This window comes from Centroberyx gerrardi, chromosome 4 (genome assembly GCF_048128805.1).
Source record: "Centroberyx gerrardi isolate f3 chromosome 4, fCenGer3.hap1.cur.20231027, whole genome shotgun sequence".
Taxonomy (NCBI): domain Eukaryota; kingdom Metazoa; phylum Chordata; class Actinopteri; order Beryciformes; family Berycidae; genus Centroberyx; species Centroberyx gerrardi.
The window spans coordinates 33,544,284-33,572,179 of record NC_136000.1 but is presented as its reverse complement, the minus strand read 5'-3'; the positions used below and the strand labels follow the sequence as shown (position 1 = coordinate 33,572,179).

The following is a 27,896-nucleotide window of genomic DNA, read 5'->3' as shown; positions in this document are numbered from 1 at the left end:
CTCTGTGGAAAACATCTCTGATCTGTGTGCGCGTGTGTGTGTGTGTGTAAGGGAAGGGGGTACTGTATATTTTTCTGCATAGATTTTAGGCCCACAGAAATATAACCCACATCAGCCTGATACTTAAAGTTATACTTAAAGCGCTATACTTAAAGTTAAAAAAAAAAGAAAGTCGCCCACACTGTTTGTCCGATGGTTGGTACACATATGTGTCTGACCAAGAACTATAAATTTGCCTCTTGGACCACCAGTCTGCCTAGATAGATTTTCCTGAAAAAACTAAAAAGCTGTAGAGTTATTGGACGTCCTGTAAATTCTAGGTGCATAGCAACAAAATGATGCTGCCTACCCTTGCTCGAGTGACTTGAGTGGCACATCTGGCAACCAATAAACCTTAACGCTGAATGGTTGAGCACATTCCAATTAGACCACATTGCCCAGTGTAACCTTAGCGCCGTCTCAGGTTTCACCCCACCGCACCCCTCTCCCCTCACACACACACACACACCCCTGCCATGGCGAGAAAACAACCCACACAGCTTTAACCCAAATCATGTGATATGTTCACAGCAGTCCGTTTTAATTCTACTTTGTGGTCTTTTTCGAGTTAATCCAAACAGTCTGTTAATAACAGCTCTCTTGCTGCTGGCTCAATGTCTTCTTATTTTAAAGGACCAATCCAGCCTCTTCTTAAAAATGACAGCCTAGACTGTAAAGCTGCTGTTCCATTTTCAAATCAATTTTCAAACCAGTAGTCCATTTGACAGCCGGTGGCATCAAGAGGCGTACTCAGGTCAGGCAGTCAGTCAGTCAGTCAGTTATCAACACTTGAGATGGCCTCTAGAGGGCATCTTGAGTTGAGTTGAGTTGAATTGAACTGAACTGAACTGAACTGAACTGAACTGAACATGCGCTGTGGTCCTGTACAGAAAATGTGCTTGTTATTTTAATTATTAGTTGTTTAGGTACACACTTCTTTAGGAATATATTCAACTCTAAAGTGGTTTCCATGCACGCCACAGCACAGAGTCAGCTTTAATTAAAGTCACCTTTGACCTTCTTTCTGTAGCCATAGCTGATCGGTGCTCTGTTCCATTCTACATACTCCTCACACTCTTTAGGCTCTCAGTCATTATGACCTTATATACCCCGATGTACCCGGTTACACCCTTTTGGCTGAAAGCCATTATGTCTTGATGTACCCACGTATGCAAGTTCACACACACACACACACACACACACACACACACAGGCAAACATCCAATTCAGTGCCGAGCTACAAGCTGTAGATAGACAGATGCAGTAGCAACATACCAGACCACTGTAATGTGATCTCTCTCTCTCTCTCTCTCTCTCTCTCTCTAACCTAGCCAGTGATAACCTGACAACACACACTCTCTCTGTCTCTTACTTGCTCTCACACCCTCTCAAACACACACATACGCATGGTACATGAGAACAACAAATAATGACCAGCAACAAGTATCACTCATGAATAATAGCTTCCTCTGACGTTCTCATGAAAACATTCTACATGTCAGTTCTAATAACTATACACTAAAGACCCATTCATATTTAGAAGGATGACTATAAAGATATAGATAAAATAAGATGAGTGGTCATTGATGGTGTTGAACAGTCCAATGGCTGCAGGCACAAAGGAACGTCTGAGGCGCTCCATCCTGCAGTGTGGGAGGAGGAGCCTGTGGCTGAAGCTGCTCCTCATCAGCCTCAGCTCATCATAGAGAGGATGGCGTTGAACTTTCCCCTCATCCTCCTCTCTGCCACTACCTCCAGACTGCATCTGTCTGTTCCATATTTTAGTCATATAAATGTATATAAATGCCAAGACTTTGCTTACTGCAGTCATTTATCACCATGCCAGTTAACCAAATAGAGGATACATGAACTAATGTCGCTAAAATAAATGTTGGAGATGAGGTTATCTAGGGATAGGCGCTGAAAAGCCTTCTATTTAGCAACAGTATGCCTACACTAAGTACACTATATGGTACATTAATGTTCCTCACGGTACAACTTGAGTTGTTTATGGAACAATACGCAAAACTAGATAACTATGTTCACTTATCCATAGGTAAAATGTAGGCAGACGGAACAAGAACGGACCTGGTGTAGCAGGTTAAACTGCCGTGCTGAAACTGGGCCACAATAAATTCAGATATGCAAACGTTACGCATGCTGTGTAGTTCAGGCGTTAGCCAGATCAAATGAATCATTCGCATGATAAAAAAAAGTATTGATTTTTTGAATTGCTGAAAAACAGTTGTTTGTTGAGAAACGCATCCTTAGCACCAACAATATTTATTTTGGTCTCATCTAACAATGACATAGATTTTCATGTAAGGAATAAGTGATTGTGATATAATTGCATGTGAAACAGCAGTCTGTTATGACATGTTATGCTATTAAGTGTATTTAGTTGCTACTTAGGATCACTTGTTACTATTTCTTTGTGACGCAACAACTTGCAAATTAGTAATGTATAAATCACTAAACTTCTGTCACGCTATGTTTGAAAATAATCAGTTTATAAATCATTAATTTATAGCTGGTGCAGGTTGTTCCATTTCCATAATACCTATAATGCAGATAGCTGTGGACACAAGAAGTGGGGCTATGCAGGAAATAGGTGGGGCTGTGCTTGTACTTGTACTATCTATATTATATTGTTATTGGCCTGTCATGTTGTAAGCCATGTTGAACATGCATATTTGATGTCTCCACAGTGACCCTGTAAAATAGACAGAACTGACAACTGCGCAATGCGTAATATAGGCATAAACTTCATTGGTAATAAATCCAACCAGTCTGGACACAGATGAGCCGTGAGCTTTGATTTAGGCTTTAGCTCCCACATGTGAACATACAGTATGTAACTGTGCGGCATTGCTGAAAACTTAACTTACCATGAATAAATGATTAAAAAAGGCCTAAAATCCAGTGCTCAGAGATGGCATAGATGCCCATTACTCGTGCCTCTGCTCTCCCCTACTCTGGGACCGCCCCCCGGCTTTTCAAGTGTCTCAAAAAATATCAAACATGAAAAACTCTCTCTGAAGACATTTTAAGTCCTTTCCACAAGTTTATAAATTATTCTTACCTTCCTGTCGTTGGGCTCTGCGTTCGCCCCCACAATATCTCCCTAAAAAAAAGGGAAGAAAATCATTAAAGACAGTTGTAGACTTGTAGCTGGTATGACCTGACCAGGACTTGACTTGACACATCTCCGATAATTAAAAAGTGTCAAGTTACTTTTTACACACACCGTTACAATCGCATGCTCTGCTGGATTGGGCACAATGCTACTGGTTTACTGGTCTGTCTCACACAAGCAGATGAGGAAAAAGGGTATGAGTGGGCAGTGTGTTTACAAGCTACAGCTGAGTGAGTGCTGGCCAGATTATTAGAAACAGAGAGAGAGTGTGTGTGTCTCACTGTTAGATTTCTTTACATATGGCATTTAGTATTCCTAGAAGCTTTATGCAGATGGATGGACCCTGGCCTTCTCATCTTTCTTGTAATGGATACCAATAAATGATTTTATAAGCTGTAAAATATCACAGGGCTCAGTTGACGCTGGTGGCAAAAATGACTGTAGAGTCAGCAGGTTTGACAGTCAAAGGTGTGAGCCAAGGGGTATTAACTAACTATATACAGGAAACAACCATCAGCTAGTATCTGACTCTCACTAGTCTCTCACTTTCTCTTTTATATCTATGATTTATTTTTAAGAATTGATAAAGTTAAAGGTGTAAAGTTTAGGACATTCGTATTAATGCATCAATGTGAAATTAGCTGTGGAGTCAAATAGTACCAAAAAACACTAATGTCAAAAGCCCCAAAGTCTGCTTCATGATTTCGTAAAAAAAATCACTCCCAGTAGTTTGGTACAGTTTAAATAATTAAGTCTGTATAATAATGAAAACCAATTGAAAGCAGCTTGCAGGGGTTACAGAACATTAAAGGAATTCCAAGATGATTCAAGAAATTATTATATCAGTCAAGTTTGGCACAGAGAATGGGGGGCCCACTATTGTGGAACAATGATTGACTAGTGTGACTGCAATTATAATAACCTAAAAACATAAGCATATGAACATAATTTGAATACACTAATGCTGAGCTTATGATACCATATAATACCTTCTCTGCAACACATTAATTATCCTCTCATAGTTGCCATGCACTCCCATTAATTGCACTAGTATCATCTATAACAATGGTCAACAATAACAATATTAGTGCCAATATTATGCTAATGTATTGAAGTACAACCGGTACTACTCACATCATGGAGAGGGTAGGCTGCTGTGTAAACACCACTACCCAGAAGACTGGTGATTCCTACAAGACAGAGAGACAATGTTAGTTACTTATAGTGTTCATATACTTCACCAATAAAGGCCCAGAACTTCTAACATGGGTGCATTGAGGTGCAGAGCAAAAACAAGTGCGGGTACAGTCAGTCCTGTGTACGCAAGACATTTACTAAGCCTGGACAAATGAACACAGGACAAATAAATCATTATAATTGAACCAACAAATATAAGGCAAACCAAAACAACAGTTACTACATGCAGCATTAACCATACCATCACGAGGTCTAAGTCGCAAGTAAGAAAAATTCCCAGCTGGTAGATCAGAATTACAATCTCTGTGAGTTCCGGGGGTCCAGGGAGATTTGCCTGCGAGATTTTGTTTGCCCAATGTAAAGTACAATAGCTAATGTTATGGCAAAGTTATTTAGCTTTATCTAACTACTTAGCATAGAATGTTGCCAACTGTAAGTGCAACTTTATATATTTATTCATATATATGGTATTTTGATAGAATTAATGATGTGTTCCAGAGTTGTCAGAAAGTCGGAAGTCGGCCCTTCAAATTGAATTCCATTTTGGAAACTCAAGCAAGATCACATCATCATGGCGGCATATACTGTAAATGCTACACAGCATTACTTAAAGACTGTTTATAATCCTCAAGAGGAAATAATTCCAGGTAGTAACGTTTTAGACAGGCTATGCTTTAACATATTCAAACGACAAAATATGCTCCTCATTGGTCACAATGTTGATTTTGTCCAGCAGATGTCATGGTTAGATCCTGTGTTCAACAGGGCTTTGGTCCCAATGAAAATAAACTCATAAATAATGGAGTTTGGGATTTTGGACCATGGGAAAGACGTTGCTGTGTTCTCTTTAATATGGGTGTTTGTACTGAAACTCCTAGTACAATTAGGAAAGGATCTGGTTCAATGTGGACATTAAGTAGTTATGAAAATATTTGGAAAATTTCAGACCAATAACTCTCAATCTTGGGACAGAGAGCAAAGCTATGGAGAACATTTGCCTCAGTTTGATTGCATTTGTCCCATAATGGAGAGATATCTGGGCATATCTTTTGTCTTTGAGTAGTGGAGTCTGTGGATGATCCTCTGGATTTTAGAGAGCCAGAGAGAGAGAGAGAGAGAGAGAGAGAGAGAGAGAGAGAGAGAGAGAGAGAGAGAGAGAGAGAAAGAGAGAGAGAGAGGGAGAGAGAGAGAGAGAGAGAGAGAGAGAGAGAGAGAGAGAGAGCTTACCCATGCTGTACTTGGCCTTCGTGCATTTTGTTCGTTTTAATACCTCAAAAACCTGACAGAGGGAAAGAGACACAACAATTTAACTCACCATGCTGCTGAAAACATGCTGCCACTAAACATAACATAGCATTCATTAAAAGTGCTGCTTTTAGGAAACGAGACAATGATGAAACAATGTTAAAGCCCTAATCTGTAATTGCAATATAACACTGCTACCACCCTGCTGGTTTTGCTGTGTTTTAATTTAACGTTTTCCACTCTCAAATTCACTGGTTTAACCTTTGATACAAAGACTGACAGTGACACCTAACATACAATTTGTGTATGAAAGGTTTAATTATGTTGATTATGTGTGTAAATATTTGACTAAACCAGCCTTGTATTTTGAGTTATGGAGTTATGGTGGGTTACAAAAAAAAGTTTTAAATAATCTCGTATTTATATGACCAAACTTTCTGACCAAATTTTCTGATCATTGTCCCTGTTGGATAGAGCAGTGGACTAGTGTGGTTTGGAGAAACAAAACTCTACTATATGTGCTTGGTGGACTTCGTTTCTCCAGGGTAATTATTATAATTATTATAATTTTAAATGAGTTGCTCGTTAAGTTAAACCTGTCAGGGGCAAACACTTGATTTTCCCCCTTGACCATCTACCAGCAGCACTGGTAGATTGTCTTGTCTGTGAAAGTGAAGACGGGCCGGCACGGAAGCATTTAAAAAGTCTTTTACTAATTTAACTGGTAGGAACCTATCTACACCTAAACCATACACTCCTTACTGGAAGCCAATGAGGTGAAGGCAAAAGTTAAAGTCCAGCTGCAGCCGCGGAGACCAACCGCAGTTTTAGACCAGCAGTTCTAGACTTGTTTTAGACGACGCATGCGCACGAGCTGCAGCAGCGGAGAACCAGAGAACCTTGGCAGCTTTAGATATCGGATTCAGACAGAAGTGAAAGTGGCGTCGAAGCGGACGGTAAGCAACGTTACTTATGGAGATGAAGTTTAAAATGACAAAGAGCAGCATTATTCAGTATCAATTTGGGAATGCAGTGTTGTAACATTCGCTAGTAAATATATGTAAATTGTTTTTAAAGCTGATTACACAGTAATATCTGTTATCTGTCACATTTGCAGTTACCTAAGTTTGCATTCAGTTTTTAGCATGACTTTCTATTCTATGGTTGTAAAATGTTGTTTCTGATTTTTGTTATTTCTTCTCACAGAAAAAGAAGTCGGGATTGTCCGGTGGCTTTCCCGGCACATCACCCCACAATAACCAGAAATAAATAAATAAATAAATAAACCCATTAAACTGTTTTTGTTGTTGTTTCTGTTAAAGGAAAACATGAAAAAGATCTTTTGTTTGATGCCTTTACTGGCAATTTACCCATTGTTAATCTAATATCAGTATTTTGCACTGTTAATTGAATATTTCAATTGTGTGTGTTTATATAAGGCATAGACTGTAGTTTTTTTTGTGTAAGAACAGCATGACTATAGGCTACAGCTGTATACAGTCGTATGCAAAGTATTACAAAAGCCTACAACAAATTCATTGTTTAAAACAGCCTTTGAGGTGGGATTTCAATTAAATTGTTGCCCCTCAAGAGCACATCTTTCAAAAACTTTGCTTGATTAATTGTGTGTTTTGCTAGGCTGTAATAATTACAATAAGGATTTCAGAGTTAGTATTTTCCAAAAGCACACACAAAGTAATTTTTTTGTGACATTTAAAAAAAAAAAAACACCCCTTGACACAAACCAGTCCACCAGTTTAGCCCAAAATGTATTGGGGGAAAAAACATGCAAAAACATACTTTCTACATATTTTTTAATAATGAACAATTATTTATTTTTAAAAACAACTTTTAATGAGGAGGGTTTTTGATGACTAGTTCCCCTCCGCGACTGCAGTTCGCTGCTTCTCGAATATTTCCCCTCCAGTGTTGCCGTACTTCACGGAGCTCTGCGCATGCGTCGTCTAAAACCTCCTTGGTCTAGTCCAGAACTGCTGGTCTAAAACTGCGGTCGGTCTCCGTGGCTGCAGCTGGTTGAAGATGGAGTTCATCAGGAAGTGTTAGACGCTGCTATGATCGACCATTGTAATGGGAGCTACAGTTAAGTAGGGGAGATGAGCCAGCTCTCAATCAGTTTTTATACATTCATTTTCCAGCATCTCTCTGAGCCTTACCAAGAACAGGCTGTTTCTGTTGCTGTGTCTTTAAGCTCATTAATATTAACGACCCTCTGTTCTGATTTGTTAACTGTTTCAAGAGTGAAACATGAGACACCACAGCGCCGGCAGCTACAGGGAAAACTCTCCGGTAAATAGACAATGGCAACCGCTTATCTCTTACAAAAATGATAATGAGCGAACCTTTGTGACGCCACAAAGTTACGGAAGTCCAAACGGCTCGTTTAGAGGCTCGCTTTTCTAATATGGATTGTGTGGATTTAGTTGGCGACCGTGCGTTTTGATACTTTCACAATGCTTAGATAGCACATTCAACTCCTGTATAATCAAAGAGGCAAGGGAAATCATGTTTTCCCGCTTGCCTAGAGTGTACACGTAGCCTATTTGTTTCTGTTGGATTGCAGTTTGCATTTAGTTTGCAGCAATGTCCATTTTTTGGCTCATTCATTTGGCTTTGAATCTTCTATTTTCAAGACTTTTCAAGTAATGTTACTTGTAAGGTCTGGTAATGCCACATTAAACTCAGGTTTGTTTGCAAAATGACATGCAAGAACATTTTACCACTGTTCACTAGTTCACTATTAATGTTATGAGAAAAACTATTGAAAAAATAAGCCAAAAAATAGTTTTAATAAAGATGCTTTAAAGTGACAACATTGTCTTCAATCTCATTTGACATAGAAATACTTTATTTGTATTTTATCCAGACTCCAATATGAATAATTCAGTGGCTCAGTTTGCCCCCATGTGGCTCAATTTACCCCCTTGTTAGGATCAACCAACCCCCACCTTGGGACAAATTGAGCCAAAAGACCACTTTTTTGTAAGAAGTTGTATTTTCTTTCTTCCTTCGTTTAACTGGATTCTTAACAGTTAATTTTAAAGTCAACATCCTCAAAATATGGGTGGAAACATTTGTTTTAGTTCTGTCTCATTTTCTTTGCCAAGATAACGTCTCATCTTACCCCGTTCTGATCTATCTATCTGTAGGCTAACCAGGATTTAATTTGGTGAAACCACAGTGTAAGTAACCGAATGTCTACCTTTGGTGTATCTATATTAAATAGCTAGCAGGTTTTGTGTATCTTTTGGTCTATCTAATAAACAGCAGTCACAACTGTGGCAAATTCTGAGCGCACACTCTCTGTAGAAAAGAGTTACTCCCCCTATAGAACTCAGTCTCCCATGATCCTCCACTCCCTCCGACTTGACCTTTATCCTACCACTTCACCTCACTGCCAAGCTGTGGATGATTAGGTTTGATGCACTCAGTTTGTTTCCTTTGTCTGAGAATTGTGTTCCCACAACTTCCGAATTATCAGCATTCCCACTGCCCTTAAGATTGTGCGTAAATGACAAATGTAAGTGATGATTTACCTTTGAATTATGTTAATTGTTAATGGTAAGATATTCTGAGTTTATGTACATTTATTAATATATACCTGATTCCTGCTTGATGCACTAAACTGGTGTTTGGATATGTCAGGTGTAGTCATTATTGGCAGTTATCTGTAGTAGTATTTGTAGCTGTTATTCTAGATTGTTATAGTCTAAGTATAGTATCTTTAACTACAAAATATACATAAACTACAAATAAACTTTGATGCATCTATCTGGACTGGACAGTGAGACAAATTTCTTACAACCTGACAGTTGTACCATGGTGGTGATAGTCTCCTGAACACCCCTTTCTAACACTCTCTGACATGATTTCTAGGGCTTTTGTGTTTTTTTAGTACTGTAATCTCTCTACCAAAAGATAAGAGATGTGAATTCCAACATATTTCTGCAGCTAAATATCAAATTTTAGGAATATCTATAAATATTTAGACAGACAGTATAAAAGACAATCAGTCATGAACAAGAACAAGAAGTGCAAACCCTTAGATTGCATTTTGAGCAATGGTGTCTTCATGTTGAGGATCTAGTGAACTGTAATTAAAGGCATACTATGCAGGATTTTACTAGTAAAAATATTTTTAAATGACCTCAATCTCACCACTTCACTGCACTGGCAATCTACAAAAAAGGTCAATGAACCTATATACATAGTTCACATATCAACTCAGTCACATGAGAACATCAAAAGGTAGACTGGCAGGTAAATCGCATGACTTCTAATAGAGAACAAGAGATATATCATCATAACAAGGTCCCTGGCAGCAAAAGCTGCTATCATTAACATTAATTGAACCATGAGAAATAGTGCAATTTTTAGGTTTACATGATAGCAAATAGGATCTTATAATTCTTAGAAGTGTAGGCCTAAAAATGACAGACAATAAGTCATCACATCAGTTAAGTTTAAGTATGAAAATTAATAAATTGTGGATGTTTATATGATGGCATAGAAAACCTAAGCATACTGTTGGAATGTTAACCTATTTGAAATGAACAGGCATCATCCAATTACAAACTGTACAGACATTCCTAGTGATCCAAGTAGTAGTTATTTTAGTGTAATAGCAAAATGTCTAAACAAGCTAAAAAGTTGGCATCTCTAAAGAAACAAGCACAGATCCTGTACAGACCCACGGCGCGTGTTCAATTCTATGCACTGAAGCACTGCGACACGGCGTTAAATTACCTAATTCTACGTTACTTAAATACCACAAGGTAACGTTAAAGGCACCTACCATCTGTATGGCAGCGAAGACGAGTTACTGTCTACAAATCCCCGTTACTGACTGAGAAATGTTAAGTGTCACTTTTGTTTTCACACTGGGAGACTCTGTGGATTGAGTTCAATGCTGCTGGACTGCTGTCTGTACATCTTCAAATTACAGACATGACGTGAGGTGCACATCAGGCACATTAGAGATCGATTTAGATCCATTTCTATACCGTGAGCAGCTTTTGATTTTGTTCCTCTGTATGGGAAACACTGCATCTCACAATCAAAAACGCCCTCTAGAGGCCATCTGACGAAGCGCATCATCTCACTAAGTGTTACCTGACTGACTGACTGACTGACTGACTGACCTGAATTTGCCTCGTGATACCCTTGGCTGCGCCATGGGAAAAAAAAGGGATAACATTATCCCATAGCATAAATCATTTTGAAAGAGAATTCCTCAGAATGTGACCTCATGTGACTCAGTCACATGTCATGTGAACTATATATATAGTTTCTTTGTTTGGAATTGTGTTAATGCAGTCAATTGAGACTAAAATGTCTGCACTTCTTTGTTAAAGCACAATCTCAAAATAATCTTTTATCCTCTTTTTTGCAAGTAGTGTACAGGCTTTTCACCATTACACACATTGTGGTATTTTGGCCTCCGCACCTACAGTCATTTGTAGTTGGACCTCCTCAAAGGTGCGATGAGTTCTGCAGCTCCAATCTATAAAAATACCCATCACTGGTGAGCCTCCCCCTTCTACCTCCTCTGCCTGTATATGCTGTGTTCAGTGTTTCTGGGCATTCATTCTGTGTGGGGGCTGTGCCGTGTTCTGTTCAAGACAACTGGGAAACTTCCCACTTGGAATTATCTACTTCCCACCTGAGACCATTCTAGTGGTTGGGGTAGGAACAATTTGGATGCCCAAAAGAAAGCTGTGTTTGTTTGGCTGCCCTCAGGTCCACAGCCATCCAAAGGCCAAAATCAACAGGCAGGAGCCTGACCCTATATTGGCAGACGAGGCAGCCAAGTTCACGAAGGACAGGAGATGGATCTTTGGCCCAGACATGCTTTGGAAGTCAGACAAGGACTGGCCACAGGTTCCCATGTCCACTTCACTCTCATATGAAGACCCAGAGGTCAAGAGAGCCCCTGCTGTCAACACTGTAAGTGTCAAAGATGAAAATCCAACAGACAACCTAATCACCTACTTCTCCAGCTGGAGAAAGCTGAAAGTGGCAGTAACATGGTTTCAGAAGGTAAAGGACGCATTGACAATTCTGGTTCACAGGAGAAAAGAGTTTCAATCTAGTGTCAGTACCTCAAACACAGTCACACGAAACAGGCAAGACTGTAGAACAGAAAATGAAAGATGTTAAAGCCACATTGGGTGGACAGACCATCATTCTAAAGAATTTGGAGAAGGCAGAATACTCCATCATCTGTCACACCTAAAATCAAAGCTTCCCATCTGGTGTCAAAAAGATGAGTAGCGTCTACAAACTTGATCCACTATTGAAAGATGGAATACTCAAAGTAGGATGACCTCTGAAAAGGGCAGCAATGCCTGAAGAGAGCAGATTTCCTGTCATACTCCTGACTACTACTGCTGACATATTCAACACATCCTACGACACCTACATGAGACTACTGGACATGGAGGAAGAAATCACATGTCTTATGAACTTCGCAAAAGGTACTGGATAATCAAGCAAACCTGGTGACCAGAAAAATAACATCCAAATGTGTTGTATGTAGACGACAAAGGGCCAAAAAAGATGGCTGACTTGCCACAAGAAAGGCTCCAACCAGAATTGCCTCCATTCACCAACGCTGCTGTTGCTTGTTGCTGGCCTATTAAGATTAAAAGAGGATGCATTCTACTGAAAAGTTAACTGGTCACTTGTATAACAAGTAGGGCTGTTCATATTGAAGTCGCCAACTCCCTTAATACAAACTCATGCATCAATGCACTGAGACGTTCATTTGTAGAAGGGGACTGGTGAAACACATAAAGTCCGACAACAACATAAAGCTTTTGAATCTTGAAATTTGTTGGCCTTGAGTTGAAGGAAGCCCCCTCTGCACTCAACCAAGGTAAAATTAAAAGAGCTTTACTTCAGTAGGGCATACAATGGAGCTTCAATCCCCCAGGGGCTTCCCACCATGGAGGTGTATGGGAGCGGCTCATCAGAGCCATAAGGCAAGTGCTTTAGTATGTTATTATTATGGCGTGTACTGCACTGGTGGTGGGAGAGTGTAGGGAGGCAATGACAATTTGAATGAACACACAGAGGCAAACAACATGTAGAGTGGGGAAAATCCTGCTTGGTATGCTTTTAATATGCATTTCACTATGTTCTGGTCTCAATATGAATTCTCTAAACAGGTTGCAAATGGTTCAAAATGCTGCAGCAAGCTTCTTACCAGGTCTAGGAAACAGGATCACATCACCTCTATCTTAGCTTCGCTGCACTGGCTCCCTGTTGATTTTATAACTGATTTTAAGAGTTTACTGATTGTTTTAAGGCTCTATGTGGCCAAGCCCCAAACTACATCTCTGACGTTTTAACTTGGTATGTGCCCAGTCGGAACCTAAGATCCTCTGGCAGTGCCCTCCGAGCAGTCCCTAGGTCCAGGCTACAAACAAAATGTGGCCGCTCTTTTGCGATCAAAGCACCCATGCTCTGGAATAGGCTGCCAGAGGATCTCAGGTCAGCAGAATCTGTGTCTTTTAAATCACTTCTAAAAACTTATTTTTAAAGAAAAGCCTTTTTATAATGCTTATATTATTATGTTTTTTGTCTTTATTTTCTAGTTTGTCTGTTTGTCTGTACGGTTTTTAGCCTGCTTTCACTCTTCTGTAAAGCACTGTCTAACATTGTTTTTGGTAAGTGCTGTATAAATAAAGTTTATTATCATTATAATAGATCTGTGAAGAGCATTTAAAAAAAGATGCAGTGGGTGGCGATATAGGCTGATAAATGAAAAAAAAAAAATACTTGAGTGCCTAGTCTACAATTCTTACAGCTGTTTGTGAAAGTACAGGAAGGGTTAATAACGAAGCTGGTGTGAACTGAATTGAGTGTCCAGAATTGAACGAGCCTTTTGCAGCACAAAACTACATGCATCCATTTGCCTTTAATGTAAATGCCCTTATCATTATCTATCTATACGACCTTCATTACCCCATAATTGCAATCCTGAATGGGGATTTAGTGATTAGTGGAAAGATCACAGACAGGATTCACTGGACTTACTATTGAGCTTCTGGTTTTACTGTCGAAGAAGGAATCTTTGTCTGACAGGTCAAACCTGTGAACAGAAACACACAAACACAGACAGAGCACATGATATATTTATTGTCCATTAAAGTTTATATTCTGTACTGTACTACATACTGAAGTAAGAAGACAAGCTATAAACAAACAAACACCTGCTTTGAGTTTAAAGAGTTTTGTGTGAGTTATGTGATTTAGTGTTGATGTACTCCTTCATGAAAGTTCAAAATGATCTACATATCATCCTGACAGTATTACCTGTTTGTTGTTAGTTGGCTATTCATGACTTAGTGACAGTAGGTTGGGGACTTGAACTAAAAGCCCAACGGACCCAGTACCGGGTCCAGTAGAACGGTACCATAAATAACTGCCTGTAAAAAGTTCATAAAATGCTGTGGTGGTCTTTTTTTTCAGAATGTTTCTAAAAGACGAGGCCTTAACGCTACCAAAACAACACTCCAAGTGTACTTTGTCCAAACAATGTTTGTTTGGCAATAATTTCAATATTTTAGTTACAAAATAAAAGCCCTATAAATATAAGGGACAGTCGAAATGGAACGTAACAGTACACATAATCCGCTCGCTCCACTCTGCCATGGTGGGTGTCGTATGAAACTAGAGAAGCTACTCTTTCCATTGATGTGAAGCATAGCATAGCCTGAGCTAACCAGCTCACGTCAGCCCCATAGCAAACACGCAGCCAAATTTCACAGTTTACAGTCAACGTGTCAAATTTTGTGTTTGTCTCAATATTCCATCAAATCCCAAAGCGATTGTCATCAAAAGCAACTAATATTGTTTCCTTACCCTTTCGTGGTCATTTTGAATCTATCCATACGATTCTCTGATCAAAATGGATGACATGGTGGCCTATATTGCAGAGACTGAACCCTATGCCTCAATTTCATACACGGTCGTTTGCTGCCATCTAGTGGCCGTTTGGTGGTACTACAGATAAACACAGTGCCATGATATTCTACTCATCGCAAGCTTTCCAATGGTATGTCACACTACTATGAGACATGCTTCACTGAAATTCTATATCCATGCGCCAACACAAGAGACTCGCACTCCACTTTGGGATTTTACGCGTTACGCATGGCCTGTTCGACTCGTATTGTATTGTTTTCGTGTTTTTTTTCACTTTTACAATGTCTAAGAAGCAGCAGAAAACAAAGTACAGCGCCTTGGAAGCCCTGGAAGAGATTCAGAGGAGAAGTGATGTCGAAATTCATGATTCTTCCGACAGTACTGACGATGAATACGACTCCATAGGACAAATAATTTTTGATGAACATGGATCCAGTTTATGAGTAAGTTATTGTGTTTCTTTTGCATTTTGAACAACTTTGCAGTACATGTTTGTTAGTTTCACTGATAATGTAAAGCCACAACAATGGCGGCGACTCCCCCACAACAACCGATCAGCTGTTTCGATGTAAAGGGACAAGCATGGTGGCGCATAGGCGCTGTTTGAAGTTTTGTTTTCTGTTGAACTTGTGTTTTGTCGGCATGTTTTTCACCAAATCTGATATTTTACTTTTTATTTCATGTTAGTGATTCTGTTACTATTATCGAGTAGCCTGAAAACCTTTACAACTTGGCGTGGCATGCATATATATCCATTACAGCTTTATAATTATATTCATAAGCTCTTATGCAGTCAGAATTTGATGTGACTTCATTATTCATTTGAGTATGTTATTTTGATAAACCAATGCAAATTGAGTCTTCAACATCTATCTCTCTGTTTCCATAGTGAGGATGATGAAGGAGGAGACGAGGAGTTTGTGCCACCTGCACGTAAGACATGTTCAAGTTCTGCTACCTCAAGGCCTGTGACACGCAGATCACGGGGAGCCTCTGCCTCTAGACCAACACAGAGATCATCCTCTAGTTCGAGGTCCCACTCCCCCGCCCCAGGGCCATCAACACAGTCAAAGAGGGGTCAGCAGAGATGATGTGGGCCTGCCAGTAAGCGGCCAAAGCGGGCTACCTCTGGATGTGATGGTGGTGATGAGCAGGAAAGGTGGCATAATCCAGAGGAGCTGGATGTGGAACCACCAAAGCCAAAATTCGAGCCGAAAAATCCAGTAGGGCCCAGGATTGACACGACTGCGACATGGTCACCACTGAGCTTGTTCAAGCTTTTCTTCAGCTCCAGCGCGATTCACACAGTCGTCAATAACACCAATGACAAAGCAGAAAGAAGAAAAGCATCAGGGATGCAATACAAGTGGTCTCCCCTCTCAGTTGAGAACTTTTACATATTTTTGGCCATAATAATCTTTTCTGGGATGATCCAAGTGCATACAAGGGCAGACATGTGGAGAAGAGAGTGGCACTACAACTTCACATTTCCACGGAACTGCATGACCAGGGACAGATTTGAGGCAATTTTTTGGTCCCTTCATCTGTCTGACGTCAAAGAGGATGAAGAAAATCAGAAAGGGAACACCACAATATGACCGGCTCTTCAAAATCAAACCCCTCTACAGCCAGATTGTCAATGCTTGCAACTCTCTCTTCCAGCCAGGCAGGGAAATAAGTATTGACGAGAAGATGGTGGCAAGCAAGGCCAGAATTGGATTCAGACAGTTCATGAAAGACAAGCCAACCAAGTCTGGATACAAACTGTTTGTCTTGGCTGATTCCCAGTCTGGATACACATGGAACTTCTTTGTTTATCAAGGAAAAACTGCCAATGTTCAGGGGGGGGGGCCTCAGTTACGGACCTAATGAACTTTGCTCTACTAGGAAAAAGGTTACCATGTGGCGGACTCTATGGACATTATTCACCATAATCTGTGGTTTGGGTATGTTTAACACACGCAGTTATATTGTGTGCTTCTCAGGGTTAAGGAGACACGGTCCCTTAAGAAAGTCTGGTTTTCTGAGTGACGTCAGCTCGATGTAGTGTTGTTGTGTTTTTGGGCAGCGCAATGTAAATTGTCTTGCTCTGTGGGTTTCAAATAAATGACACACGAGTTGGTGTAGTCAATGAGAGAAGTTGTCCGTCTCCACATTCCTGCCATTTCTACACTGGTGACCCCGACGTTTGTCTGCTGGACGTTTCCAGTGACAGCTCTTCACGAACATGGCGACTACCGCAGTTTCCCTCAAACTGCCGGAGTTCTGGGAATTGTCGGCCTCAGCCTGGTTCGCCCAGACGGAAGCGCAGTTCGCACTTCGGGAGATCACCGCTGACGGCACAAGATACTTTTATGTGGTGTCAGCCCTCGGGAGTTCAACTGCATCCCGAGTGGTGAACCTCCTTCAAACTCCCCCGCAGCAGGATAAATATGAGAAACTCAAAGCCCATCTGTTGAAAGCTTTTGAACTTTCCGACGCCGAGTGGGCTAGCCGGCTCTTCTCTCTGCAAGGCCTCGGCAACAGCAAGCCGTCTGAGCTCATGGACAGGATGCTGGATCTCCTGCGTGGGCACAAACCCGATTTCCTCTTCGTCCACCTGTTCCTGCGACAGCTGCCTTCCCAGGTATGGGCTGCCCTGGCCAACACCGCCATCACTGACTGCTGTGCTCTGGCCGAGGAGGCTGATAAATTTTTCCTGGCTGGTCAACAACACTGCGCGGCCACGCTGCTTTCTGCCCCAGCTCTTTAACCGCTGCCTGGAGGCACAACGGTTGCCGCCGTAGCAACAGCTCCTCGTTGGCGGCAGGACCCCGGCCTGTGTTTTTACCACGCAAAGTTTGGGCCCAAAGCCAAGCGGTGCCGATCGCCATGCAGCTTCAGCGTGGCGGGAAACGCCGGGGCCGGTGCCTGTTCGGCCAACGCTCAGGGCTCAGGGCTCACGGCGTTTCCTGTGCGACACGGGCGCGCCGAAGCCAAAGCCCCACGGCGGGTGGCGCCCGTGCGGCAGTCTCCACAATGTGTCGATGCCGGACCGCTACCCGGTTCCACACATCCAGGACTTTTCCGCCCACCTAGTGGGTAAAGTCATCCCCCGCGGCGGGGGTAGGGCCAGGCCGTCGAGCTGAGTGACGTCAGCTCGACGTAGTGTTGTTGTGTTTTTGGGCAGCGCGATGTAAATTATCTTGCTCTGTGGGTTTCAAATAAATGACACACGAGTTGGTGTAGTCAACGAGAGAAGTTGTCCATCTCCACATTCCTGCCACTTCTACAACCATCTATATGTTGACAACTTTTACTCAAGCCCAGCACTTTTTCAAAAACTTGCCGCCAATAGCACGACAGCTTGTGGAACCATCCGACAGTCACGCATTGGCTTTCCTAAAACAACACAGAACGATTTACTGAAGAAGGCTGAGAGGGGAGACATGAGGTGGCTGCGGAAGGACAACCTCCTCTTTGTCAAGTGGAAGGACACCAAGGAGGTGACAATGTGCAGCAGTTTCCACAAAGCATACAGAGACTCCACACGCAGGAGAATGAAGGAGGCTGGACAGTGGCGCTATAAAAGCATTCCCGTTCCTGATGCAATCAAGGATTATAATAACCACATGGGTGGGATGGACCTGTCAGATGCCCTCATCCAATATTACTCCATTCGAGGGAAGACGATGAAATGGTATACAACCTTTTTCTACAATTTTGTTGACATTGCGATTGTGAATTCATACATCCTATTCCACCACTTGGCCATCGGACAATCAGAGACTCCCATGACGCACAAACAATTTAGGGAGGTCCTGATGAAAGAGCTGGTTGCAGAGGCCAAAGCTGCAGTTGCTGCTGCTGCCCCCCGCCCCACCCTCAGCACCACTTGTATGCCCATGTACTTTGGGCAAACTGGCACTGCCCAGCAGAGGGTCTGTGTTCTCTTCAAGGACCAGGGGGAAAAGGTGAAGACACCAATATACTGCAGCAAGTGCGATGTTGCCCTGTGTTTCACCTCGAACAGGAACTGCTTTCAAGAGTACCATATGAGGATGTAGACAATTGTTAAACCACAGCACTCAACCAGTGCATACCCCAGGAACTTCCTTTTTATAGTATTTTTTTTTTTTGTGCTTTCTTCTGTTTTTGACCTTGGACTGTTGAATGTACTTTCACTTCAGTAGTGTTTTTATTACTGACATTGCACTAAGAGTACATTGTTTTTGTACATATTGCACATTGCTCTTTTTGTTTTCTTTTTACTTTATAATATTTTTTGACAGTTTTTATATTGAGTGTACATAGTTGACTTCTGATTCTTTGTTTTTATCTTATCTATGTTAGATATCTAAGTTTTACTTGTTCATATTTCATTGTTATAATAAAACTACTCCATTTAGAGACAAAATGATACAATTTAGTTGTTTTTTATTGATTTTATACTGTGCACAATGGTAGAATCTGATGATGCACAGGGTAAATGTCATGGCCAAAGGCTGCATTGTGTGCACATAGCCTCCTGTAGTGGAAATCAGTAGTATTTTGTAGCCCCATTCCCTTTCAAGAGGTAAAAAACCCATTTCGCACACTTTGGGTACTTTGGGTATCCAAGTGCCCAAATGGAGAGTCCGCCTGGTCCTATCCTTACTAAAACCTTTGTAGAATCTATGTGCTTTGTGGTATTTCTATCTACTTTGGTACAGTTGTAGTCAAGGAGTTGCTGAATGAATTCAGTGGCATCTCTGTGCATGGGATCATTGCTATCATGGTGCTATCCACTGTCTAATCTAGAAGAAATTTTAGGCGAAGATAAAAATGTACATTTCTCCTTTGGTTTATCACAATTTACTCAGGCATAGTAACAGTCACAATGTTACTGTGGAGCTATTCTTGATTTATTTTGGGTATGTCTGTCTAGGCGAGCCACACCTCCCAGCACCCTAGGCCTTAACAGGCTAATAATCTTGTGTGGGGAAAGTGGGGAAACAAAATAAAGGGACAAGTTTCGTGACAGTGTAGCCTATGTTGAAAACCTCCAAAAGAATGTTATAAATGTATTAGTGCCCTCCATTAAATAATTTAAACATGGCTTTACAGACATCATCTTGAGAGTACAGACATCATTTGTCTTTAGTTTTGAGAAACACTGATCAAACTATTTTGAACATGTATTGTCAATTTATCACAATATTTACAGCTACACATTTTGATCTACCATACACTCAGTTTTCAAGAATTTGCTAATTACAGTTTACAATACAAAACTAATTACAATTTCAAAAATCATGTTGGGTTTTTTCTGTAACTTACGGTTTAGGAGGACAACGCTGTGGGATCACAGTCAGTTTTTGCTATAAACAGAGGGGGGCGACTTCAACTCTCTATATGGCTGGGGTTTTTTTTGTGTGTTTTTTTTTAGTTTTTGAGATTTGGTTATTATGTAATAAGCCACACCCACTTTCTTCAATCATGACCAAATTTCTTAAGTCAACTTGGACATGATCCTACAGCATGTCAAAAAATGTATGTGGTCAATTATGAGATATAAACTTTTTGCATTTGTGGCACCCACTAGGGGTAGAACTCAAAAAGCTTTTGTGCACGTGCTCAGGCAACACTCCTCAACATGTGTTTACAATTTGGGCTTGATTAGATGAATGACCAATGAGTTATGGACAATTTTGTGTGGCTGTGTTCCGTTTAAAGTTCACTGTTTGATAAAAGCCAAACCATTTGGCCTATCAATTACCTGCAACTTTTATGAAGGATGGTCCCAAGATGGTCCACACCAAATTTCATGTGAATCAGATGAATGGCTTAGGAGAGGTCACGAAAAAACTGTTTTTTAAAATAAAAAATAAAAAAATAAGATTTCAAAGAATCTAAGGACACAAAAATGTTCTCTCTACGATAAACGTTTCAGAAGGTATTGACCAAAACATAAAGTTGTTTGTTATAGCACCACCATGTGGCCAATTGATGTAGTTTTTGTTGCCTGAGTAGTGGAGGGCCATAGGAGCCCACCCCCTAATATGGTTGCTCTAGGACTTAGTTTCTGAGCTGCAGACATTTTTAGCAGAAAGAAAGAAAGAAAGAAAGAAAGAAAGAATTCCAGCAAATACACTATGGTTCCAGAACACATTTGAAAATGTTTCTCAGCAGGAAGAGCAAGACTTAAAGATATATGTGTGCGTGTTTATGGAAGGTGGTGTGTGGGGCAGCCTAAAATAACCTTGCCTCCCATGTCAGCATATGTGCATTAACAGTAACAACAACAAACTGATATCAGGATAGTAATACACTATAAAAAATGTTGGTCTAAAATGACCCAGCAGGTTAATATAGCACCGACCTAGAACAGCTGTGTGAGTAACCTAACATGGTTACTTGTTAGAACCACAGTTTCTTGCACTGCTGGGGAAATTGATTGAAATTTTGGTGTTACTGTTTTGTCAGAGCCAAAAATGTGTTTTTGGCCTGGCACTGACCAAGCCTTTCCTTGGTCCCCGTCTTCCATTTCCTTGGTAACAAATCCAATAATTTAAAATATTATGTTTAATAATATGTTAATAAATGTTGTAAATAAAATAATTCGGTAGTTAGCATGAGCAGCTTTTGCCACCATGGCTGAGCATACAAAGAAAAGAGTGCCACTATCAGAATCTCACACTTGACGTCACAGTACTAGAAAAAATGTTTGATTGACAAGTGATCTCTGCAAAGTGCAGTGCAAAAACACCACAGCAATGACTGCTTGGCAATAAAGATGGAGGCAAAATTTAAAAAACGACAGATTTTGCAGATCACAACTTGAAACAACCAAATTACAAAAACAGCTTCTAACGCAATAAAAACCAATTAAATGTTAGACTTGAGACTTGTAAAATTAAATACTCCATTTAGTATTTATTGGAGATATGACTGCAAAAATAAAATGCATAATAAAAAAAAATCTGAAATTCTCTCTCCCTCCATTTCAAAACAGTGAAACCCACATGCTGGACCATACCATTATTATTATTATTATTCTTCACGATGATGTTTTTGGCATTTTTGCAAATTCATAAATTCTTCAACTATTACTGCTACCACCATTACCACTACTACTGCAGTACTACTGATTAGTGCTGGTCAAAAATGAAGGAACAAATCATTTGCACCGAATCATTCTCGGGCTCGATACATACCGAGTCTGTAGTGTACGGTACTGGTTCCTCCCACTTCGAGCTTCCAAAGCTCATTAAACGACTGAACGATTGCCATGTACCTTAAATTAAGACATCGCACTTTCCAACCCACTCTTTGTGGAAGTAGTATATATTATTGTTGAGCGTGCTGTTCATTCAGGATTTCTAGTTTCACTTTCAAATCACTATCCAAGCTGTCCGAGACAAGCAGCATCGATACTTCCATGTTGAGTCGTTCCTTGAGTCGTTCGAGTATTCTGTATACGGGTTACGTACGTACTGAAACTCAAGAACCCGAATGAACGGCTCGCTTAACAATGTAGCACTACTTCCTCATTGAGCCAGCCGTTCATTCGGGTTGTCGAGTTTCAGTGCGTACGTAACCCGCATACAGAATACTGGAACACGACTCGACACGGCAGCGATACTGAATGCTGGAGTTGCTGCTCATCGCCGACAGCCTGCAAATGACACTGTGCCTGCGGTACTTTACCACAAAACAACTACTGTTTTGTTGTAGGGACGATAAGTTGATAGACATGGTTTCAATGAACAAACAAATAATATTGTTTGTGTTAGTATGACAACTGTATGTCCTTGTATTGAGCGGTTGTATAGTTTTGTGTCATGTGCTGACTTGTGTTTTTCCCCTCGGGGCTTGCCGTACTTAGATATTGCTTTGTTGACTGATTCATTCATGTGCCGGTATACTGAAAACTCAAACTCGACTTGACATGGCGGCAGTATCGAACGCTCAATACTGCTTGTCTCGGACAGCCTGCAGATACTGTGTCTGCCCAGGTAGGCACGCTGCTGCGGTTTCCAGCTTGGTTGGTAGTTGTTTATTGTTTTGGTGTAACTAATCTTGTAATTTGTCTTAAGCCACATTACAAACAAATTTAAATAAAAGTATGCTTTTGAACTCTTATTTTCTTAACAAACAATTACACACACCAAATTTGAAAACTACTATTACAGTGCGTCTCTCACCATATGAATAGACAAGTATAATCAATAAAACTAAAAACTGTTAACATTTACCAAAATGCATGACTTCACAAGTCACCATCTAAAATATAATGAAATAAAAACAATTAACAGTAATTAATAAGGGTGATCCGATCAGGATTTTTGGGGCCGATCACCGATCACTGGAAGCAGTATCGGCCGATACCGATCACCGATCACGGGGTCTATTTGAAGCCTTCTATTCATCGTGTAGCATTATTTATTTATTTAACTATTCTTAACATTGTATAGTAAGTATTAAAATTAAGAGATGAGAAAGTATCATGAATTGAAAACTTTATTGGCAGGCAACATGTGCAACATAATCCACTCTCTCTCTTAGAGACACAACTTAAACCATAGCAGCCTACGCTTGGTTATTGGGAGCAGCTTAGAGCTTAACAAATATAGCTTTCCTGTGGAATAAAATAAATAAAATTTTATAAAATAAAAATTAGAATAAAAGCGAAAGTGCACAACACACCAAGTCAGAACAATAAATTATATATAGGCCTACTGAGGCAACATAAATCAATTCCAATAGATGGAAAACACAGGGCCTTTATCAATTTACTCCAACTTTAGAGACTATAAAAACTGCAACATAACAAAATATTTTTCAATATTAATCTGGATTGAGGGAGCAAACATTCAGAGTCAGAGTTAAAAAGTAAATATTAACGTTTTCAGTCCACTCAGTGGATACTGACTAGCACCTACAGTAGCCTATATACAGCTAATCTGCTAGTCTCGGAAACCCAGCTGTATTCCGAATAACGTTAATAACCCTTAGTTCTTCTTTTTGGGAATTCAGCCGGTCGTCTTCTTGGCATGGAAAAAAAAATATCCCTCACGCCCAGGTGTGCAATGAGAGGCGAACAGACGGGTCCGGGGAGAGAGAGAGTGAGCGAGCGAGACAGAGCAAGAGAGAGAGAGAGAGTGAGCGAGACAGAGAGCGAGAGAGAGCGCGACACACACACACATGCACAGAGAGAGAGAGAGAGAGAGAGCGAGAGAGAGTGAGCGAGACAGAGAGCGAGAGAGAGGGCGACACACACAGAGAGATAGAGCGCAAGAGACAGAGAGAGAGAGCGAGAGACAGACCGCACAAAGAGACTACTTCTGTTTGGATCTCTTCCCAACTCGTCTCTCCCTAACATTTTTGCAAATTTATTGTCTTTTTCAGACACCTGGTAGAACTGCCAGACCGGTGAAGCCATTTTAGCGGCGCATAGAGAAATTGTCTCGCGTGTTTTGCGTCATCTGATCGGCGCTTCTGTTCGGCCTTTATAGAGACCACCGATCAAACTATTTAGAACGAATATCGGCCGATATTATATATTACACCCTTAGTAATTAAATAGGATATCTTGCCCTCTGCTGGCCTAAAACGAGTACAACACTTACTGTGTAGGCACACAGGACATTGCCCGGAGCTGTATGAAGACCAGATACTGTAGCTCCCTCTAAGAAAAAGCTCGAAAACCACAAAAACTCGAAAGTTCGATTCATTTAGATGTACTGACCGAACATGAACGAATCAACAAAAAGACTTCTTGGCACTGCCACTGATAATACTAAGAATACTGCTATAGTGTAAAATATGTACTTACAGGTGTTGTTTTTCCCTGGAGAAAGTGTATGACAGGTGTTTGATGTTCTTGGTTTGGTGTTCCTCAACATTTGGATGGAGAGGCTCTGAAACCTTACTGATCAACGAGTTGATCTTCTCTACAACACTGCTGGACTGCTTCACCTCATATACCTAGAAATCAACCAACAGACAAAGGGTTATGGGTTAACTAATTGTTTTGATTAGCCAGGTGATCTTCTCTTCATTGAAACCAAACAATATACAGTCAAGTCAACTTATTAATGAAGCACCACAAAAACACTTTGTTACAAAGCACTTCACAAGGTTAATAGTAGGGCTGTTTCCAAATCCAAATACCATGTTCAGCAAAGCACAAATAATCAACAAACAAATCTTTGTTCCGTCTAGATTTTTTCAATATTATTTGCATGTTTTAATAGTATAGTCACCTGCAGCCAGCCACCTGCTTCTGGTTGTCATGCTGCAAATCCCTGTGAGCCGTTTCCCTCACCTGAGTTTGTTTCCAAGATTTTATTTCACTTTTTAGTACTTTATTTTACTGCTGGTCTTACAGGTTTTATTTCGTTTTATAGTTAATCCGTTATTTGTTGGATTTTTTAGACTGCTGCTGCTGGTCCACTTGCCTATCCTCCCCACTGTTGTGTTTTTAGCAGGCTAGCTTCCTAGGCAACGAGGAGGCAACTTAAAGGAAGCCCTCCTGAAACGTGAAGCATATTGGATTACTGAATTAGAGACTTTCACACCATTGGGAATGAACGAGGACCTGGATCTCAGGGTCTTCCTGTGAAATGTCCAGTGATACAAATCCAACATACTGTCAAATCCCTAAACAGATTTTTTTATTGACCTGCGTGTTTTATATATAAAAAGTTTTTTCTACCATGGTATAAACTATTTTACCTAGAGATGGACTTCTTTCGCCTTTTGTTGTTTTGTTTTGGTGTTTTTGTTTTTCTGTTTCCCTTTTTTTGGGTGGGCATGTCCTCCCGAAAATGTGTTTTGGTATATATATATATTTTGTATATTTGTACATGGATGAATTTGAAGTTATAGGACCCCATGGGGCATTCGTATACTGTAGACTTGGGCTATATATATATATATACCACTAACCTGAACATTTTTTTTTGCTTGTTAGTAATATCAAAAGGATTTTGAATGTGTACGATTATAGATATTGTATGTTTTGACAGTTGAGGGAATCTTGAATGAGTGAGCTGTTGTGTGGGATCATGGACACACCTCCAACACAGCTGTGGACTATTATGCAATCATGGGCTGTATTTAAGCACTATGTCACTTTATGATTGATATGTCTTGAGAAAGGTACTTGTGACCGAAACATCAACTCTTTTTTAATAAATCAATGCAGAGGTGATAAGTGTGTGCGGGAATTGACTTTTTTTCTTTGGAATAGCTTCCTAGGCTAGCAATAAACTGTACCACTGTTCGCGGTCTCCCTTCCTCACTGTTTGGGATGCCGGTATCTGTCAGAACTGATTTCTTTGAGGAAGCAGCTGGCCTCAGGGACTACAAACACTGCTGACACCTTACCCCGGAATGGCACTTCCCCTGGCAGTTTTTCCACTCCCCAGTCACACAACCTGTAGTCAGAGGTGGTGGCCAAAGGCAAGCCGGGGAGAGTTAGTCAGCAGGTAACAATCCCTGATACCTTGTGCAAACTGCAAACAGGATTCTGAGAACAGAGTTGTGGAAATAGCCAAAGATCTAGACACCATGCACTGTGTTTTACAGCACCCAAGGATTTACGGCACCTGTCATGGCTAGTGCAACTGGCAATTCAGACGCAGCTACCGGTACTGCTGAAGTACTCTAAATACTCTAAATTGTGTGCTCTGCAGAACTGAAATCATAGCACATCTTTCAGCTAGCGACTGTAATGAAGCCAGTGGTGGAGCCTGTACCAGCTCGCTTGGAAGCATATGAATCTATTTTATGTTTTTGAACTGCTGCATAATTTGGTTCATGCAGGCTAAATAAAATTCCATTGCATCTACAGTATACCTTTACTGCACCTCTTTTTTCACTTTCTGCATAATATGACACATTGTTTAAGTGGTAAAACATATACTCACATTGGTTTTTAAAAGTAATCTCTGTCTGTGATTCTATAGTAGTATACAGTAATTCATTTAGTTTGGGAAGTGGGAAATGAACGTGAACTAGTTAATTTTTTGGGACTGTGAACTTAGTTCAAAATTCAAAATTGTGAACTATGAACGTGAACTAGTTCATTTGAATCTGTGTGAACTAAACTTTGAGCTAGCTCTTGTGAAGTGTGAACTTGCACAACACTGTACCTACCTACCACCTTGATCATCGGGGACTCATCGGGGTTGTTAGGAATGTCTCTCTGGCCTGGGCAACAGGTCCCTTGAAGACTGTTTTCTGGGTGCCCAAATCCAGTAGAGACCCTCATCTTTTCTGGACAGTCATCCGAGCCTGGATACCATCGTTAGTCACATTGGCACTACTGATATACAGTATGTGACCAGCTTTCTGAAAAACCTTTTTTCGGATTTTAGTGACTTGATTTATTTCCTTGACACTGGCTTTCAAATTATTATATCCGGCCCCCTTCCTACACACTGAAAGGGAATAGAGCATAGGTCACAGGCTGTTTTCTCTCCATGGCTGGCTAAATCAGCATTGTGCTGCCACTGGAGTTCCTTTCATAGACAATTTTAACTTATTCTGGGCAGTGTTGCCAACTCTTTTCCAAGGACCAGAGCAGAGTGACCAGTATCATGCATTGTATTAAACTGAAGCATGAAAAGTGAAATCTATACATTTATATCATATCGCCGTTTTACCGATGCATGCAGCACTGACGCCGCGGCTATGGCTCGTCTGCTGCGGGGGATTCAGGGAGAGAGAGTTAGAAGACTGGACTGTAACTTTGGAACACTTCCACGAGATCAATTATGGATGTATGGACTTTTCTTCTTCATGAGCAGTATGCCGTGTAAACACACACACACAAAATCTATACATCTATATTATATTGCCGTTTATTCAGATGCATGTGCACAAAGACAGTCTCCTGTGAGGCAGAGCGACTGACTGCTGTCTGGTTATGACGCGATCTACCGCTACAGAACTTTCCAACGATTCTATGCTGTTAATATATGCTGATAAAAACTATTTTTGCGGCCAAACGTTTAGTTACAATTAGATTGAGCTAGCAGATTTGTGTTTTGTGTAAAAGATTTAGGATTTATTCACTTTGGCGAATGCTTTGGCGGACCCAATCAATCTCTCTTTCCATATAAACTGAAGCTAGGTCTGCTAACAGTGAACAGTTTTGTCTGTCTGTCTCTCTTATAATAGTGCATATTGTACAACAACAATTTCTATCTGTTCATGTTAATTCAGATAGCTTGGAAATATATACAGTCAATATTAATAATAAAATAAGTTTATAGAGCAGAGAATATTTGTGTCTCTTGGTGTGCTTTGGTCTGTTGGTGTTTTGGTCTCTTGGTGTGTGTTGATGTGTCTCTTGGTGTGT

General features: G+C 40.6%; 1 protein-coding gene across 1 annotated transcript in view; it reads right to left on the bottom strand.

Moving 5' to 3' along the window:
- The window catches only part of ano1b (anoctamin 1, calcium activated chloride channel b), a 128,477-nt gene that overhangs the window by 63,108 nt on the left and 37,473 nt on the right, over positions 1-27,896 (bottom strand). Inside the window, exons 4-8 of the mRNA XM_078283293.1 lie at positions 24,363-24,514; positions 13,676-13,730; positions 5,600-5,651; positions 4,310-4,365; positions 3,122-3,163 (exon numbers count right to left, since the gene is read on the bottom strand). Of these exons, the coding sequence (XP_078139419.1) occupies positions 3,122-3,163; positions 4,310-4,365; positions 5,600-5,651; positions 13,676-13,730; positions 24,363-24,514 (357 nt within the window). The remainder of the gene's footprint in view (positions 1-3,121; positions 3,164-4,309; positions 4,366-5,599; positions 5,652-13,675; positions 13,731-24,362; positions 24,515-27,896) is intronic.